Raw genomic sequence first — 19,365 nt, 5'->3', positions numbered from 1 at the left:
TCAGCAGTTATGCAGATGGAGTGTTTATAATGTTGGAAACCTGCAGTCAGCTGAGACATGAACACAGAAGTGTCTGTGCTCATGTCTCGACAAAGCAGCAGCTTTACAAGAGTCAATAATGGAGGTGAAGAACATCACGCCTCCCGGTCGGGGAATCGAACCCCGGTCTCCCGCGGGGATACTCATACTGTGCAGTACCAGCTGTGACCACTAAATGACTGCATGTATGTGGGTGGCGCTGTTTACCACTTCTCCACAGTGAAGGTTTATTGTGACCACAGCTGCAGTACCGCTTTCAACCACAACGTGAACGTATAGGAGAGTGGCGCTGTTTCACAGGTTCGACAAAAACGAAAAGAGAAAAACATCAAAAACTGTTTTTAAATGTGTGCAAGCAGTGTGTGTGTGTGTGTGTGTGTGTGTGTGTGTGTGTGTGTGTGTGTGTGTGTGTACTGACTGTAAGCTGCGGTCAGCAGCAGAGCTGGGATGAAGACGAGGGAGGAAGCTCTCACTGTGTTTCCAACAAACGTCTGCAGAACGTTTACCTGCTGCTCAGCTGACTGTCAACAAACAAACAAATACAAATAAAAACAAACAAAGAAACACATAACACATCAACACATAAACATGAAGTGTTTGTACCTGAACCAGAGCCACCACTGGCTGCGTGGTGTCGTCTCCTGTGATGTCACTTCCTGCCTCCTGGGCGATGTGACCTGGCCAACAGATGATGCTTGTTTACGTCTGACTTGACCGCACTTTGTGTTCAGATTTAAAGATGCTGAACATGAGGACGTGTTTGTGTGACGCTCACAGGGTCACGGCTGTGACCTCACGTTAGCAACAGCTGCAGGGTAACGCCGCGTCACACAAACAGCTTCCTGTACTGACAGCATGAAGCATCAGCGAGCAGCTTCTTGAAGCTCCAAACGAACACTAAAATATAATTTCTCTTCCTTCTCTTTCTTTAAGTCCGAACTCAAAACTCACTAGTTCAAAATAGTTTATCCCACATAACCTCTCCACTCGGCTATTTTAAATGTGTCTTATGTCTTATTCTTTTATGATTGTGTAAACTGCTGGCTTTTATGTTGCTTTTTTCATTACTGTGTACAGTGACTTTGAGTGCTCTGAAAGGCACTTTCAAATAAAATTTATTATTATTATTATTATTATTATTATTATTATTAATGACCAGCAGGGGGCGACTCTTCTATGAGTGTAAAGACATGCAGTGAGAAAGAGAACGGTACCTGTGGTGGTGTGCGGTGCGTTCAGGTCCCCGTCTGAGAGCTCAGTGTTTTCTGTTACGGCCACAGAGCGAGCTGCAGGCGAAAGACAAACAAACACTTTGAGGTTTTCATGTTGTTTTCAGCGCTCTGAACAGGCGTGTGTGGACGTACGGCTGCTGAGGATGATGAGGTGGACAGTGAAGGTCTGGTCGTTGAAGAGTCCGGGCACCTGAACTCTGCAGTGGTAGAAACCCGAGTCTGACGGCTGTGAGTGGAAGATGGACAGAGAGGAGGAGGAGGCAGACACAGAGTACCTGCACAGGAGGGACGAAGGCCGGTTTTACTCCACGTGCTGACAGGAAGCTACAGTCTGCTCTGATGGGACGCACACCTGCGCTCACCTTTGTGACTTCCTGTAGGTGATGCGGGCTGCAGCGCTGTTGATCACAGCGTTGTGGCAGGTGAACAGTGAAGGTTTGCCCCGCCCCCAGCACACCTCCACTCCGCCCTGTTTGCCCACCCCTGTGCGACACGGCAGCATCACCTTTGTCCCGACGTGGCCCACCACTGTCTCCATGGTGACCGCTGACACACAGGTCAGCGCTGACAGGAAGACAAACACAGGAGTGAGTTAAAAAGACACCTGATGATGTCAGAGCGGACAGCCGATACTGGAAACCATCATCACCAGTCTGACTGAAGCTGCTGCTCCAGCAGACACGATGTCACGGCTCGCCGCTGAGCGCCGAGGCTTCCAGACGAGCTGCAAACACTGAGAGTCAGCCCCAGAAATCAGAAACGGTTTAAAAACGAACAGCAGGAAGAAAGAATGTGAGCCGTGTTTTTTTGAACTCTTATTCATGAATATTCAGAGCACGCAGCGGCAAACCGAGCGAGCTTTCAGACAGGTAAATGGCCTGTATTTGTATAGCGCTTTACACTACATTCAGTCATCCACACACTGGTGATGGCAGCTACAGTGTAGCCACAGCCACCCTGGGGCGCACTGACAGAGGCGAGGCTGCCGGACACTGGCGCCACCGGGCCCTCTGACCACCACCAGTAGGCAAACACGGGGTTAGTATCTTGGCCAAGGACATTTGGCATGCAGCCAGGAGGCAGCCTGGGATCGAACCACCGACCTTCTGATTAGTGGCTGACCTGCTCTGCCACCTGAGCTACAGCCAGCCATGCCGTGACAGGTGCGTCACGTTCTTCTGTCAGGTAATGATCACGGAGCCGTTTTACCGCAAACACACAGAAAATGTATCATCTGCAGATATGAAGACCTCACGGCGACCTGAGGAGGCGGGGTCGTGACCTTTCAAAGCTTTGTGGTCTAATTTGTCTGCTTCACTCATTTTAGGGTCATAGACAGAAATCTGTTTTCCTGGCTGCTGATGGTAACGTGAGGCTGCTGTGGAGAAACATTCAAACGTGTCAATCTGAGAAACCTCACTTTCATACTCAGGACCTTTGATCGCTCATAATTACAGGAGATGTTAGCATGAACACATTTAAGCTCAGCTTAACACTGACAGCAAGGCCACGCCCCTTTACATCCAGGAGGATTTTTTTTCTATCCGGTCGTTCAGTCTGACGTCACTAGCCGTGTCTGGGCCTAAACTCCGCTGCAGGTCCATATATCAAACGATCACTATGGCATTACTGAGAGTTGAAAAACTGTCTAAAGTCTTTCATCTTTAATAAAATGATCAGCGTTCTGCTCTACCAGGTGTAACAATTGAGTTTAACATCCAGGCATCCATGAAAACGGAATTTATGACATTTAACGGAGTTAGAAGTTAGCAGGGAGTTAGCTCGCTAGCTTCTATCTAAATGCAATATAGCATGTCCTGACTGCGGGGTTTTGGAAACAAATTAAAACGTACAGCTCTGTTATCACTTCCAGCATAAATGAAGACAGAAAACTAAACAGCAGTGACGTTTGTAGGGTTACTGAAGTTGGGCTAGCTGCTATATAATGATGTGCTACGTGACCGCTAGCGACACAGCTATGTTAGCATAATATAAACAAGCTAACTTTTTTTCCACTCGATAAAAGTTAACGTGAGTGTTCTCGGTGGTCAGGAACAAACGTAATCGCATGGCAGGATGCTGTAAAAGGACCAAACTTCAGCCAGGAGAACAACTGAGATAATCCATCCACAATACGAGGTTAGTCATTCATATACTGCAGCATGGGCTGGGCTGTAGTTACATCCTAAGGTTTTAAAAACTGAGCTTAAATAAATGATTAGCGGTAATAAAAGCCGAGGGAGGTCAACAGTGATCACTGACTGTTTTAGGAGCTTTTTGAGATCAAATAGAAGAAAATACAAAACATTAAACATGTTAACAACACAAAAGCCATATTAAACGCAGACTACTTTAGACCCGGAAGCAGGATTCGTCACGTTATCACTTAACGACCGGATAACAAACTTAGAGGTTTGATTTGACCAATCCGAGGACAGCTTTGGGATCATTTCAAATCATCAATGGTTTTATTGGCTCTCTCACCCCAACCAATCACAGCAGATGGCCCCGCCCCTCCCTGAGCCTGGTTCTGTTGGAGGTTTCTTCCTGTTAAAAGGGAGTTTTTCCTTCCCACTGTCGCCAAAGTGCTGCTCACAGGGGGTCATATGATTGTTGGGTTTTTCTCTGTATCTATTATTGTACGAGCTACTGTGCAATATAAAGCACCTCGAGGTGACTGTTGTTGTGATTTGGTGCTGTATAATTAAAGCTGAACTGAACTGATTCAAGCGTGTCCACTGACGACCTGCAGGTGTGAGGTGTTTGTGGTCCGTCCAGCGCTCTGTCTGTGGTCTCATCTTTCCCACAGTCTGGAGTTTCTCTTGGTAAAACTTTAACACTTCGAGTTTTCCAAACAACAAAAAGTCCTGACAGCACCAGGTCCTCCTTAAATGACTGCTGTGGCCTCCGTCTGTAAACTCACTGCTTTCAAGAAGCGTCCGTGTCGCGTTGGACACATGAAAAGTTTGATCCTGACAGATTTTCTCCTCGGCTGCTTTAATTCCAGACTCTGACTTTTCTGTGAGGATCCAGGTCCAGCAGTCTCAGACAAACATCCACAGCCCAGAGGAGCTCTGAGCGACCCTGACCTACAGGTTACACTCACCTGAGAGGACGCAGACAGCGTGCAGCGGCGGCAGCATGGTGGTGTTGTTCCTGCTGCAGACAGACAAATGGATGAGCAGTCAGATGAGTCAGTTGTCGCTCTGACTTCCTCTTTCCACTCAGTTATTCATAGAGTCGTCTCGCCGGCACAAAACAGGCCGGAGGTCAGCAAACATGTTTGAGATGAGCCGTCGCACCATCAGAGCTCCACGTCGCTCCACCCCATGTCTCCATGTCAGAGCGTGCTCACGGCAATACTACGGACAGCATGGTCAGCAGGTTAAAGCTCACCTGACAATGACCTTTCACCTTCAAACAAATGTCAGTTTTGTTTTTTGTATCTTTATTCTGAACAACAACAGAGAAAAAAAGACAAACAAACAAAGTCAAACAATAATCACAAATAACTCAGCAGGAAGAAGCATCGGCTTATTTAACCCCACCCCCCTGTTTCCTAACTAACAGTAAGTAGTAGTCGACACTTTTTCTTCCTGTTACGTCCATCAGAAATATATTTATTTAAAACAACTTAAAGATATATATACACTCATGTAAACATACTCACACACTGGTGATGGCAGCTACATTGTAGCCACAGCCACCCTGGGGCGCACTGACGGAGGCGAGGCTGCCGGACACTGGCGCCACCGGGCCCTCTGACCACCACCAGTAGGCAACGGGTGAAGTGTCTTGCCCAAGGACACAACGACCGAGACTGTCCAAGCCGGGGCTCGAACCGGCAACCTTCCGACTACACGGCGAACTCCCAACTCTTGAGCCACGATCGCCCCGTATAAGTTGCAGTAAGTTGCAGATGTATGTCAGTGGCTCTGAGATTCCTTCTATGACCTTCGTTACAATCAGTGCATGTTTTATATTTACATGTTTACAGTCTCAATGATTCCTTTTCCCACTGCTGTGAGGAACATTTCTCTGCTGATGGCAGTGACTCAGGAATTCGTTCTGTCAGATTTGGTCCAATATTTGCAGAATCATTATTAAAGCTTTGACAGCATCAGCAGCTTTTTCCATTATGTTGCCAATATCAGTAAAATATTGTTTGCAGTGAGCTGTAACTCTGCTGGCCTGGTTTCACATTCTGTTTAGAGTTTAAAGATGTTTCCTGTCAGTTTATTTCTGCTGCTGTTGATCAATAATCAATCTATCAATAACAGTGAATTATTTTTAAGGTGGAACTTTAAACATTTGGACCTGAGCAGCATCATCAGGTGTAATGTGCTGTACTATTCCTTGTTGCTTCATGGCAGCCACACTTGGTTGTGATTTCTGTGCTCTTGAGCAAAGAACCAGTTTTAAATGGTCTTTAGGCTCAGTGTTAGCAGCAGGTCCACCTGAGTTATGGCTCAGATTTACAACAAAACTCCCCAGCTAGCTTAGCTATTCATTAGAAAGCTAATGCGCTAACAGCTAACATGTTAGCATTAAGCAAAGTAAGAAGAAGCTCTTGAGCTAGCTAGCTTAGTCCAAGCTAGCTCGCCCACACACCTTGTCTTACCTTCAGTCTGGTGTGTCGCAGGTGAAGGAAGTCACAAATTGATGACAACGCAAATCCACGAAGCGAACGCAAGTGAGACGCAGCGAGCTTTAGAGTTTGTTTGTTTTGTTTCCTTTTAGTTGTTGTTTAGGTTTTTATTTTGTTTATTAGCTTGAAGGTTTTTAGTTTGGAGTTTATTGGTTTGAGTTGTTGCATACCTGCAGTGGGAGTCGAACCCACGCTGTGATGCTGACGCTCCGGGCTGGATGTAGCGTTGTTCCCTCATGGACCATCTTCAGCGCTGATGAAGCCTCAGCAGGATGAAGCCTGATGCAGAAAACAGACTCGGGTCCTTCACTACACACCTGCACACAGTCTGAGCAGGAAAACAAGCCTCAGCACAGAAACTGAGCATGAAGGCTGCGTCACCTGTGGAGGAGGAGTCCATGTTTGGTGCTGGTATGAGGACCAATCAGAGCCTCTGAGGTGACGTGCAGCTCTCTGTGGTTCACACTGCTGTTAGCTCAGGTTCAGGCTGGACTGAAGTCTTCAGTGGCTCAGCAGGTAAAGCAGCTCCCCCTGCAGTCATGAGACCACAGGTTCAACTCTCACAGCTCCCTGTTCTCTTCATGTGGTGACGTGTCCAGGTGTGCTCCGCCTCTCGCTGGGTGAGGGTCGTGTTACGTTCACTGAACTCCAAACTCTGCAGGATTCATTGACGATGCGCTCCCGCCCGGCCTCCCTCCTCCTCCGCCCGCAGTCATCTCCGTGTTACCCAGCAGGTGGAGGCTCGCCTCTCGCGCTCAGCCGCAGCTCAGATTTAATTCATGCTGCCGAGACGTTCACAACAACAACACGCCGCCTGCTGAGGAGGAGAGGGAGGTCAGAGCCTCGTTAACCCGGCGGAGACAGAGGGAAATCAGGTCGACCTCGTTACCCGCTGATGTCACTTTATTGGTGGTTGCCATGACTGCGACGATGATGGAAGCAGCATGTTTGTTTCTTTCAGTGTCTGAGACGAGGAGACAACACGTCCGTCTCCATCCGACCTGCTGATTCTGCAGCTGCTGCCATTAAACACCAAAGAAGAAGACGCACGGGGACGTGATGTCATTAAAAAAGCTCCAATGAAACACTTTGCACAACAAATGAACTCTTTAACCTCAAAAAGCAACGCGTGAGAGAGTTAATCTGATATGAATCGTGTCAAAGGTCACGACCCGAGAGGAATTCAAACCCACAACCCGACCACGGCCTGAAACCTGGAGCAGGAAACCAGCATCGACCACAAAGACCAGACCAGGAAGCAGAGACAGAGAATGAAACTGTGATGAATGAATGTGCCTGAAACTCTGAGCTCCCTGCTGCTGATCACAGATCAGCTTTAAAACTGAGTCAAATGCTGCGCGTGCGTTCAGGTTAAAGCCGTCTCTGACCCGTGAGCGAGCTGGCGTCCAGAGGCAGGCTCTCAGCTTAATGAGCACGAGATTAGCATCGGCGTCGACGCCGTGAGCTAATGTGAGCACGGCGTCTGTGTCAGGCGTTTCTATGACAGCAGGTGTGAGTGAAGAGCGTGCAGCCGCACTCATTATGTCTTTATGAGACACCATTAGCACATAATCAGTGTACACGACCCCACAGAGTACTCTGATTACACTCTGTTCCCACAGAGCAAATGGAAGAAACAAACCGAACAGTGACGTCTGTGGTAGCTGTGAGCTGCACTCAGACCTGCTGGATCCAAGGTCAACGTATCAGGATATCTTTAATGATCTGGCTTCACTGACAGTGTGACGCCGAGGTTCATCCTGCTGCCTCGGGGTCGAAGGTCACAGGGTTCAGGTTTCGCTCTGACCCTTTCTGCTCTGTCTGTAAGACTGATGAGGACAGGCTGCATTACTCCACCTGTCCGGTTGTTCTCTCCTCTCGGAGGCGATGGTGTGCGCTCTGTGATGTAGGACGATGCAGTCCTCGCCCAGGCAGACTTTAAATGGACGGATGTGGGAACAAACATCCACCTCCGCTGCGAGCAACCACGCTATCCCGCCTCGCCCTGGTATTCCTGGACCAGGAGGCGGAGCTCGGCGTTCTTCCTCCTTCCCGGGGTCAGAGCTGCAGATGGTCCCAGCGGGTTTGTTTGGCATCCGCCTTCTTTCATAAAAGTTTTGTTTTGACGGGATGATCGACTCCACCTCCAGCATCGTTTGGACATGAGGATGAAGATGTGAACGCCTGCACAGAAGACGAAAGAGGAAACGTCCCCCGTTAATGAGGTGGTTGATGCGTGCACGTGTTTGCACTGTGACCATGCACGGGGAGGCCCCGCCCACTCACACTGCTACAGGGACCAGAGAGTCAGTCAGGATGTTCCTGAGCTAAGAGCTAAAGGGCGGCGTTGCCATAATGAGCCTCGTCCCGCCCCCTGATGTGGAGCACTGCTCATAACATGGAGTCTGTTTACGTGTCACAGCTGACATGACCCTGAGCCTGACTGTAACCCTAAAAACACGGTTTGAGTCTCAAACTGTTGGTCCCCACAGAGATATGAAAACACGCACACGCACACATCAGAGGCCTGCTGTAGGAGGGAACAGCTTCAGGATGTAGAAGGTGAGTCTCTATTTTTCGCTCTTCACCCACAGACTTCCTGCAGGAACATTTGAGAGTTTGGCGGTTTGAGTGTTTCAGGTGGGGGCGATAAGACTGCAACACGATTCAAACCCACGCACACACAGACACACACACACAGACACACACACACAGACACACACACACAGACACACACACGCTGAGGGATGAAGATGTCCTAAAACTGCTACAGAGTAGGAGTACTGCAAACACACACAGACAGTAATGCTGGACGGGTTCAATAAAAACAATCTGATAGTAATAAAGTTTATTTACTCAGGCTGTCCCTGCACACACAACAGTCACTGATTTTACTCATTAATTGGAATCAGTGTGTGACGTCATCAAACAGTCCCGATCAAAAGTTCTGAAAATGTCAAAACATCCTGTTTTGCATGTTTGGATCTTCACAAGGTTGCAACTCGAGCTGCAACATGAAACAAGAAGAACCGAGAGTGAGACAGAGCAACGCTTACACTGAAGCTGGCTGTTTTACAGCTGATGCCTTTAAAAGGCCAAATCAGGCCAAAACAGCTCCAGACAGTAGATGCCTTCATGCAGCCCTCTTCACCATTTGGAGAAATGATCAATTCAATTCAGTTCAATTTTATTTATATAGCGCCAAATCACAACAAAAGTCGCTTCAAGGCGCTTCATATCGTACAGTAGATACAGAGAAAAACCCACCAATCATATGACCCCCTATGAGCAGCACTTTGGCGACAGTGGGAAGGAAAAACTCCCTTTGAACAGGAAGAAACCTCCGGCAGAACCAGGCTCAGGGAGGGGCGGGGCCATCTGCTGTGATTGGTTGGGGTGAGAGAAGGAAGACAGGATAAAGACATGCTGTGGAAGAGAGACAGAGGTTAATAACAGATATGATTCAATGCAGAGAGGTCTGTTAATACAGTGAGTGAAGAAGAAACACCCAGTGCATCATGGGAATCCCCGGCAGCCTACATCTATTGCAGCATAACTAAGGGAGGATTCAGGATCACCTGGTCCAGCCCTAACTATATGCTTTAGCAAAAAGGAAAGTTTGAAGCCTAATCTTGAAAGTAGAGATAGTGTCTGTCTCCTGAATCCAAACTGGAAGCTGGTTCCACAGAAGAGGGGCCTGAAAACTGAAGGCTCTGCCTCCCATTCTACTTTTAAATACTCTAGGAACAACAAGTAGGCCTGCAGAGCGAGAGCCAAGTGCTCTAATAGGGTGATATGGTACTACAAGGTCATTAAGATAAGATGGGGCCTGATTATTTAAGACCTTGTATGTGAGGAGCAGGATTTTGAATTCTGGATTTAACAGGAAGCCAAAACAGGAGAAATCTGCTCTCTCTTTCTAGTCCCTGTCAGGACTCTTGCTGCAGCATTTTGGATCAGCTGAAGGCTTTTCAGGGAGTTTTTAGGACTTCCTGATAATAATGAATTACAGTCGTCCAGCCTGGAAGTAATAAATGCATGAACTAGTTTTTCAGCGTCACTCTGAGACAGGATATTTCTAACTTTAGAGATGTTGCACAAATGGAAGAAAGCAGTCTTACATACTTGTTTAATATGTGCGTTGAAGGACATGTCCTGGTCCAAAATGACTCCAAGGTTCCTCACAGTGTTACTGGAGGCCAAGGTAATGCCATCCAGAGGAAGAATCTGGTTAGATACCATGTTTCTAAGCTTTTCAGGGCCGAGTACAATAACCTCAGTTTGATCTGAATTAAGAAGCAGAAAGTTAGTGGCCATCCAGGTCTTTATGTCTTTAAGACATAAAGGTGATGTTCCCATCACCTCGTGGAAATGCTCGCATCGAGTATACTGCAACGAGTTTTTGCAGTGGTCACCAATAATGTGGAGCTCCTCATTACTGAGTTCATGTTTGGAGCTTTGGTTTCAGTTTTCAGGGCGACCGTGGCTCAGGGGGTTGGGAAGCATATCTGTAACTGTAAGGTCGCCGGTTCGATCCCCGGGCACTCTGTCCTGATCGTTGTGTCCTTGAGCAAGACACTTCACCTGCCGCCTACTGGTGTTGGCCAGAGGGCCCGATGGTGCGATACAGCAGCCTCGCCTCTGTCAGTCTGCCCCAGGGCAGCTGTGGTGAACCAGTGTGTGAGAGTGAATGAATAGTGGCATTGTAAACCGCTCCATTATTATTTTGGTTTATTTGGAGGTGTGGTCCTAAACGTCTGATCAGCTGTAAAACAGCCAGTTTGTAAGCGTTGCTCTGTCTCACTCTCGTTTCTTCTTGTTTCATGTGTTTAAATCACATCAGTAACACAAACGATGTTCTCTTTTTTCACACAGTAAAAAAAGTTCTTCCCTTCTTACAGTGGAGGCGCCGTGCTGTGGTTTCGTCACAGCGCTGTTTCCTTATAATGTGGAAAAACTGACTCGTGGTTAAAATGTCCCTTTTTCCCAAAGACGTCTCAGAGATGAACGTTTCACATCAGGGCGGGTCACAGGGTGGAGGCGTGCCTGCTCTCACCTGCTCAGGTGAAGCAGCAGCAGAGCAGAGGAACTGAGCAGTCCACAGGCCACGCCCCCAAAATAAGAAACATTTTTTAGTCGCTAACAAAAACCAAATATATAAATCAAATGTAAATATTTGATCCTTTACATCGATGTTGTGTTAGATTTTCACCCTCAGCACTTCCTGTGTCTGGACTTGGGGTGATGTCATCACTGAGGAGGAGCTCGGTGAGAGACACCTGGACCGCGCACCATGATCCATGGGCGGGGCTTCAGATACCACACGTGGCCTTGTCCCTTACAGGTCACCAGAGATGGGCAGTAATGCATTACTGTAATCGATTACTTTTTTCAAGTAACGAGTAAAGTATGAGATTACTATTGCAAAAAACGGTAATTAGATTACTGTTACTTTCCCGTAAGCACGCTGCGTTACTGCGTTACTAAAACCGTGATTTCATTTGCGAGAGTGTCTCCTGACAGTGACGTAACCGAGTGCGACGTTCGTGGCAACAGCTGTGTGCAGATCAACAATGGATCACATATCGAGTGCAGGAGAGAGTATGAGCGTGCAGCGTTTAAAGCGTGGAAGTACTCACATTACTTTGAGTTTGAGTCCATAAAAAGTGACAAAAACACTAGCGTCCTGCGTGGGAAGAAAACTTCTTTTTACAACGAAAAACCCCTAAACCTCCGAGCGAGCACCGAGTGCGCTGCCATGGGAGTGTGACACAGAGAAACTCCCGGACCCTCCCACTGATGGCTGCGGCTCACCTGCACCGGGGCAAACATCCGGCTGTCCAATCAGAGGATGTTGTGTATAGTCTAACTTTTGCTTGATGCATAAAGTTAAAAGATTCAAACTAATAAAACAAGTTTTAAACAGAGACGTTTTCATTTGATTACATGTATATGATGGATGATGCAGAAACAGTAGAACTGGGCTGAAAGATCTATCACTCTGTTACCTATTCAGGTTGTAAAAAAGTAACTAAGTAACTAAATAACTAAGTAACTAATTTCTTTTGAAAAAAAGTAATTTCTTTTGAAAAAAAGTAATTAGTTACTGATTACTTTTTTCAAGTAACTTGACCAATACTACAGGTGACCTCCATCATTGGCTGCCTGAGACTCGGGTGGAGTTCAGGTGTGTCGGCACCTGTGAGGACTCACATAGGTCACGGCCGTCTACCTGCTCTTCCTGGTCCACCTCCCTCTGATGGGTCAGGCCCCGCCGCTCATATCAAACGCATCGATTGATTGGATGTCAGCGTGTATCTTTGTTGCCTGGCAACATCGTGACGTTCCACAGTTCCCTTGTTAATCTGTGTGTTTCCGTCCAATCACAGCCTTCAGGCGTTCTAACCTCGTGTCGTGGCCGATAAACAAACTGAGCCCGTCTGTCAGACGGAGCTTGTTAACATCAGAGTCTGGCAGAGAAGCATCGACGTCATTCTGAGGACGGAGCTCACAGTTGTTTCCAATCAGAGCTCCTCTGAGGTCGGAGCCCGCCGCCGCCGCTCGCCGTCTCTGGGTTTGCTGGTCAGCACTTTGTTTCTGGCTGGAGACCAAGTGAAACCAACAGAGACGCTGTTTCATTCTCTGCATTCACTTTCCTTTGAAGGACAAACTGCTGAGACGTGCAGACAGCGGGGTCCTCAGAGACCTCCACTCAGTCATTCCTGAAACCACAGTCGGCCCGAGCGCTCACAGCTCTGATTCGATGCAAGTTTGAAGAACAACAAACACAAGTTTCTGTCTGAGGCTCACTTCCTTCCACTTCCCAGCGTTCATCCCGGTCCTGGTGCAACGTTTACAGTCGGCACGGTCGGCTTTTCGATTGTTTTTACCTTAAACAATAAAACCTCATTTCAACACTGCTGACATCAGTTTTTCGTTCAGTTACAGACTTCCATGGAAGCAGACGGAGGACCACGGGTGGTGTAAGACACGGGCGTAGTTACTACATGACCTGTTTTAAAGCCTCAAGATGACGTTTTTTGGTGTTTTCAAACTAATTGTGACGAGTGCATGTTTATTGGCTGTCAGCCATACGTCGAGAGCCAATGAGTGACAAAGGTCAGGGCAAAGTGGGCGGAGGTCTCAGTTGTCAGCCTGCTGTCAGCCCCCCCCCCCCACGATGTCACTTCCAGGTTAATGTAACTTTGGAAGATTTGCACAACCAAATTGACTGATGCTTACGACCAACAGGAGGCGCTAAGCGTCTCTGACAACACGCTGAACAAACTGTGGGCTCATTCTTTGAAGAGCAGGAGATAATTCAGTGATGTCACGTTTAAAGGCAGCGGGGGCGGGGCTTGTTTTTAAGAAGGAGCGGTTTGAGATGATTTACAGAGCAGTGATAAGGAGGGCACGCCGCTGTAAAGTTCTCAAACGTCTCAGCAGGGATTAAAAGTAGTCTGCAGAGGCCATAAACACAGAGTGTGTGTGTGCGCTCGCATGACTGTCTTTGTGAGGACCTGGTACACTGTCAGACATTGTGAGGACACAGAGTGGACAGTGATGACGCTTCATTGGGTCCTGACTGTGAGATAAACCCTCAACGACCTGTTTGATATCTCAGGTCTTCTGTAAGACCCAGCTCCAGGTTTGTGTCTGGGAATGCTGGGAATGCTGGGAATGCCATGATGGTCCTCACAGACAGAAAGGCAGAAATCTGTGTCTGCAAAGAATCAAGAGAAAAAAGAGAGATTTATCGTCTGCTGTCAGACTCCAGCTGCACCTCATCTTCATCATCACCATGCTCACCCTCCGCCTCATCATCTGAACTGCACCTGCTGCTCACCACCACCACCACCACCACCACCATCTTCATCTTCCTCACTAAATCTGTTCTCTCTTTCTCTGCTGAATCACCCGGTTATGTAACAACAGTCTGCTCAACTTTGAGAGGAACAAAACTCAGAACAAGACTCTCACATCCACCCATCCATCCATCCATCCATCCATCCATCCCTCCCTCCCTCCACCCATCCACCCATCCATCCATCCATCCATCCATCCATCCATCCATCCATCCATCCCTCCATCCATCCATCCATCCATCCATCCACCCACCCATCCATCCATCCATCCATCCACCCATCCATCCATCCCTCCCTCCCTCCCTCCACCCATCCATCCATCCATCCATCCATCCATCCATCCATCCATCCATCCAGCCATCCATCCCTCCAACCATCCATCCAGCCATCCATCCCTCCATCCATCCATCCATCCATCCATCCACCCACCCATCCATCCATCCATCCATCCATCCATCCACCCATCCATCCATCCCTCCCTCCCTCCCTCCACCCATCCATCCATCCATCCATCCATCCATCCATCCATCCATCCATCCATCCAGCCATCCATCCATCCATCCATCCACCCACCCATCCATCCTTCCATCCACCCATCCATCCATCCATCCATCCATCCATCCATCCATCCACCCATCCATCCATCCATCCATCCCTCCCTCCACCCATCCACCCATCCACCCATCCCTCCATCCATCCATTCAGCCAGCCATCCAGCCATCCATCCCTCCATCCATCCATCCATCCATCCACCCATCCATCCCTCCCTCCCTCCCTCCCTCCCTCCACCCATCCACCCATCCATCCAGCCATCCATCCACCCATCCCTCCCTCTCTCCCTCCCTCCCTCCCTCCACCCATCCACCCACCCCTCCATCCATCCCTATATAAGTGATGGACGCTGTGATGTCACCACAGATCACACTCCTTCCTTTTACAGTCACAGTGACAGTTAGGACAGATGAAATGCATCATGGGTAAAAATACCACAGATGTTATTTTGATAAAATATCGTATTTGTCAATTATAGGTTATCATAATGATTATTTATGTTTTTAACGAGAGGGAACGCGACTTAAGAACTTCCTGCAGGTGTAGTTGGGTCAGGATGGTCACATGGGATTAACAGTACCACTCTAAAGCTGACTGAGCTCCACGCCGTGACACTTCCTCGGCCTGTGTCAGTCGCGCTGTAGCAAACATGAAGGCTGTTTGCAGATTGTGCTCATGCTGCAGCGGCGTCCAAATGGGAAGTGACAACGACGACCAGCGACCGCAGAAAGTTAATGACGTGCACTGAGCTCAGTTTGTGGTGAACAACTGAAGCGAGCGCCAATAAGGGAAGCACGCCTCTGATTCATTAGAGGGTTGCCGAGGCAACAAAATGTCAACACAGTGACTGAATCACTTCCTGTGTGGACACGAAGGACAGGGCTGGTTTCCTCCCCTGGTGACAGTGACGAGCTCATGTTCATGGTGGTGGTATCACACTTTTGTCATGACAATGCATGAAACACAGCTGCCTGTGTCGGGGGCTGGGGCGTGTCACCTTCATGCACAGATGTTCTAATCAGCTGTTTGTCCTTTCAAACCAAACTTCCTGTTTGATTTAACCTGCAGCAAGGTCTCTGCTGATGTCACCTGTGATGTCACCTGTGATGTCACCTGTGATGTGAAGCTCAGGGTCCCATCAGGTTAAGTCGGCTGACTCAGCTCTGCGAGTAAACTCAGAGCGTTGGTCAGGGTTCCTCTCGGGAGAGATTTGTCCTCCTCCGCTCCAGCTGGAGCTGAGTTATGGCGGTGAGCGGCGGCCGCTTGTAAAGCTGGTGCGAGTTTCAGCTGATGGATAGAGCAGAGGGAGGAGGAGGAGGAGGAAGGAGTCTTCCATCTAGAGGCCTGACTGCTGTGCAGCTCAGCGTTTAACCCTGTGCTAACCTGTTTGCGCTCAGGCAGAGTTGATCACGCCGTTACCCAGCATGCCTCTGAGCCCGACTGCATCAGGACTGAGTGCGCTGTAATCTCAGGAATGTGAAACTTAGAGGGACGCGCTGCCATTTTTAGCCGGGCAGTTAATAACTCACGGTCACGGCGTGGGCGGGGGGCGTGGCGCTGACATGTTAACGTTCACATGCTTTACTCTCAGAGCAGCTCAGAGACAGAACAGGCTGAGTCAGCAGGAGGTCAAAGGTCACAGGATTCACTTGGAGAGACATCCACACAGCTGCAGTAAAGCAGGGAGCCCGAGTTTCACATCGACCATCATTCAGGTGGGGTGATGATGTCATTTCCACATAGATCAGAGCTCCTGGGGAATTAAGGCTGTTCAGACGATCACATGACGTCCGCAGACACACGTGGGCTGCTGTGGTGACGCTGCGAGACCGGCTGAAGCTTCCTGATCTGAACGATGAAGACAAACAGGCTGAAAACACAACGCAGCACGACTCAGTGACGGCTGTCGAACACTTTAATCTGTTCTTGAACTTATTTCTAAAAGTCTGACAGATGTGAACATCACACCTGGGAGAGAGAGCGCTGATGACCTCAGAGCGTCTCTTTGAACCTGCTCTGATGAAACGCTCGCTGCCTCTGAGAGGAAGCGTGTCCGTGTTCCTCACACGGAAACAGTCTGAGTGAAGACGTCTCACGAAATAAACCTAAAGAATGAACTAATCACACTCGAGTGAAACGCCAGAGTAAAATAAATGACCTAAAAATACTGCGTTATGATAATGCTATGCTAAAATGCTAATTAGAATAGAATAGAATAGAATAGAATAGAATAATCGTTTAATTGTCCCACAAGGGGAAATTTGGTTGTAACAGCAGCCAAAAAGACACATGTACAAACAAACAGGACACAGGACAGAAACATCAAGGACAGGTTACTATATACAGAGAGTACTGTACAGTTATTAAATTAAATAAAAATAACTACAGATAAGAGGCAGAGCAGGTTGTATCGCGAATTGGTTAATTAACTTATTGCAGTTACAGCGCAGATGTAAACATCTATTTTTGTTGGGAGCAGTTCTGATTGTAATAATAATAATTTCGATGACAACAGTGTGTTTCGAGACCCTCAAAGCGCTTTACAATGCCACCATTCATTCACTCACTGGTATCGCACCATCGGCCCCTCTGGTCATCACCAGTAGGCGGTAAAGTGTCTCAACGACCAGGACAGAGAGCCCGGGGATCGAACCAGCGACTTTCCGGTAACAGATGTGCTTCCCAACCCCCTGAGCCACGGTCGCCCTCGCTGACACATACACACAGATACACACACACAGACACACACACACAGATACACACACAGATACACACACACACACAGATACACAAACACACACAAACACACACACAGACACACACACAGACACACACACACACACAGACACACACACACACACAGACACACACACACACACAGACACACACACAGACACACACACACAAACACACACAAACACACACACAGATACACACACACACAAACACAAACACACACACAGACACACACACACACACAGACACACACACACACACAGACACACACACACACACAAACACACACACAGACACACACACACACACAGACACACACACAGACACACACACACACACAGATACACACACAGATGCACACACACAGATACACACACACAGATACACACACACAGACACACACACAGATACACACACACAGACACACACACAGACACACAAACACTGTCGTCATTGGTCAGATAAAATCAATAACAGCAATCCTCAGTGGGCGGAGTCAGGAAACCTCCTGAAGATGAAACGAGCGTCCTCACTGTGGCGCTGCGGCGCTGTGATTGGCTGCAGGGACAATAACAGCTGACTGAAGCTTCCTGCAGACATGAAGCAAACTGCTCAGAGCTGCACTGATGGTCATCGTGTCCTCTGGGACGAGTCTTTGGAGCTGCTTCAAAAAAAGAAAAGAGGAGAAATCTGATGCAGAAAAATGCAAACGCAGCATTTCTGGAACAAACAGTTTGTTTATGGAAGTTCATCTGTGCCTGCACAACAGCTGAAACCGTCCTCCAGAGGACGCCGGCCACAGAGCCCAGATTTGAACCCACCGTTCACACGTGAAGCTTCTGAAACTGGAGGTTTAATTATTTTATTACTTCCTGTAAGGGTCATGTGACTAGCTTGTTCCAGTCACATGATCGTCTTCTGGTCCCCAGACCACACATTTCCTCGCCCTGTTTCGCTGTGTTTCAGCACGCCGTGGCCTCTGAGGACGCACTCGGTGAGGTCACAAACATCCTGCCGCGCGGCACATTCGGGTCATGTGGGGAACCCTCCGCCACCGCCTCCTGCCCCGCTGCATCGTGAGTGTTTCTCTGCAACAACAAACGAGCGTTTGAAGCTGCTGTGAGCTCGTGTGTACGAGCGGCCAAGCGGCCAAATAAACTCTCAGGGTCAAAGGTCACGGTAGGAGGCGAGGAGCCTGAGGACCCATGTTTTATTACCATAGAGAAAAAAATCTAACTGTTTATTGTCCCCAGTTTAACATGCTGGTGATGATACAGTCAGAATCACAGCTGAGCTTATCATGTAAATAAATAAACAACTTATGTACGAAGAACAACTGGTCAAACAAACAAGGCAATAATTACATAAATAAATAAAAAGAACAAAACAAATATGTCAGGTAAGTTCACGTGTGGGAAAACACACTTTTTATTTATTCATATTTTAACCACACGAGCCACGTTTGCTACAAATAAAAGAAAAACAGCCTTTAAATCCATCCATTCGCTTCCACTTTTTCAGGGTCGCGGGAGCGCTGGAGCCTATCCCAGCTGTCACAGGGCGAGAGGCGGGGACAACATGCAAACTCCACACAGACAGGCTCTGGCCTGATGGTGGAATTGAACTCGGGACCTTCTTGCTCTGTGGCAACAGTGCTCACCACCAGCCTTTAAAGCATTTTATTAATTCATGTTTATTGTATGGTGAAGTAACTAAAAACTTGTTGATGTTCGTTTACTGAGATTATGTGTCAGTTGTTGCTTCATATGATAAACAGTAAAACTTGGGTCACGTGACTCTGTAAGGCTGACAGTCAGAGAATCAGACTCGGGGAAGATGAAGACGAGGCCGTGGGTTTTCTTTGCTGGTTTTGGCCGAGCTGAGCTGGAGGGTCTTCCTCCCTCGCTGCTGATGATGAAGATCTTCAGCGTTTTGGATCCAGGAAATAACGTGAAACCTTAAACCACATAAACACAGTGAAGTTTAAGCTGCAGCAGCTCAAACATCCTCAAACACCAACACTGAAATGAGTTTCTGAGTCCCTAATCCTCCACCCCCCTCCCCCGCCCCCCCTCCTCCTGGATGTGTGATGTCAGCACCATTAGAGGCAGTTTTCCTCTCTGAAGATCAGTTTATCATCAGCTCAGAGATTTCAACATCGCTGTTTGTCCGGCGCTGCTGCTCAGCTCCTCGTCTGAAATGAGCTGTTTTAGCTCCGCCCTCTTTTACCTCCTGACACCTGAGCACATCTCATTTCTCCAAACTGCTTGTGATTCGGTGGCTTCATCCCCAA

The 19,365-nt window shown here is 48.1% G+C and overlaps 1 protein-coding gene across 2 annotated transcripts in view; it reads right to left on the bottom strand.

Annotated features, from left to right (window-relative positions):
- Positions 1-6,395, bottom strand: part of LOC147320193 (hepatitis A virus cellular receptor 2 homolog) — a 6,952-nt gene extending 557 nt beyond the window's left edge. Inside the window, exons 1-8 of one of the 2 annotated variants that reach the window (XM_086308108.1) lie at positions 6,301-6,395; positions 6,090-6,198; positions 4,378-4,430; positions 1,634-1,835; positions 1,404-1,546; positions 1,254-1,325; positions 643-716; positions 458-560 (exon numbers count right to left, since the gene is read on the bottom strand). In XM_086308108.1, the coding sequence (XP_086164234.1) occupies positions 458-560; positions 643-716; positions 1,254-1,325; positions 1,404-1,546; positions 1,634-1,835; positions 4,378-4,430; positions 6,090-6,157 (715 nt within the window). In that variant the 5' untranslated portion in view covers positions 6,158-6,198; positions 6,301-6,395. Of the gene's footprint in view, positions 1-457; positions 561-642; positions 717-1,253; positions 1,326-1,403; positions 1,547-1,633; positions 1,836-1,920; positions 2,172-4,377; positions 4,431-6,089; positions 6,199-6,300 lie in introns of those variants that run through there. The other variant, XM_086308109.1, reaches the window with a different exon arrangement.
- Between the last annotated feature and the right edge of the window lie 12,970 nt (positions 6,396-19,365).

Source organism: Aulonocara sp. 'chitande type north' Nkhata Bay, linkage group LG10, assembly GCF_057382095.1.
Source record: "Aulonocara sp. 'chitande type north' Nkhata Bay isolate Kocher_YH1m ecotype deep benthic linkage group LG10, A_spYH_male_GT1.1, whole genome shotgun sequence".
Classification (NCBI taxonomy): domain Eukaryota; kingdom Metazoa; phylum Chordata; class Actinopteri; order Cichliformes; family Cichlidae; genus Aulonocara; species Aulonocara sp. 'chitande type north' Nkhata Bay.
This window is presented reverse-complemented; position numbering and strand designations above follow the sequence as displayed.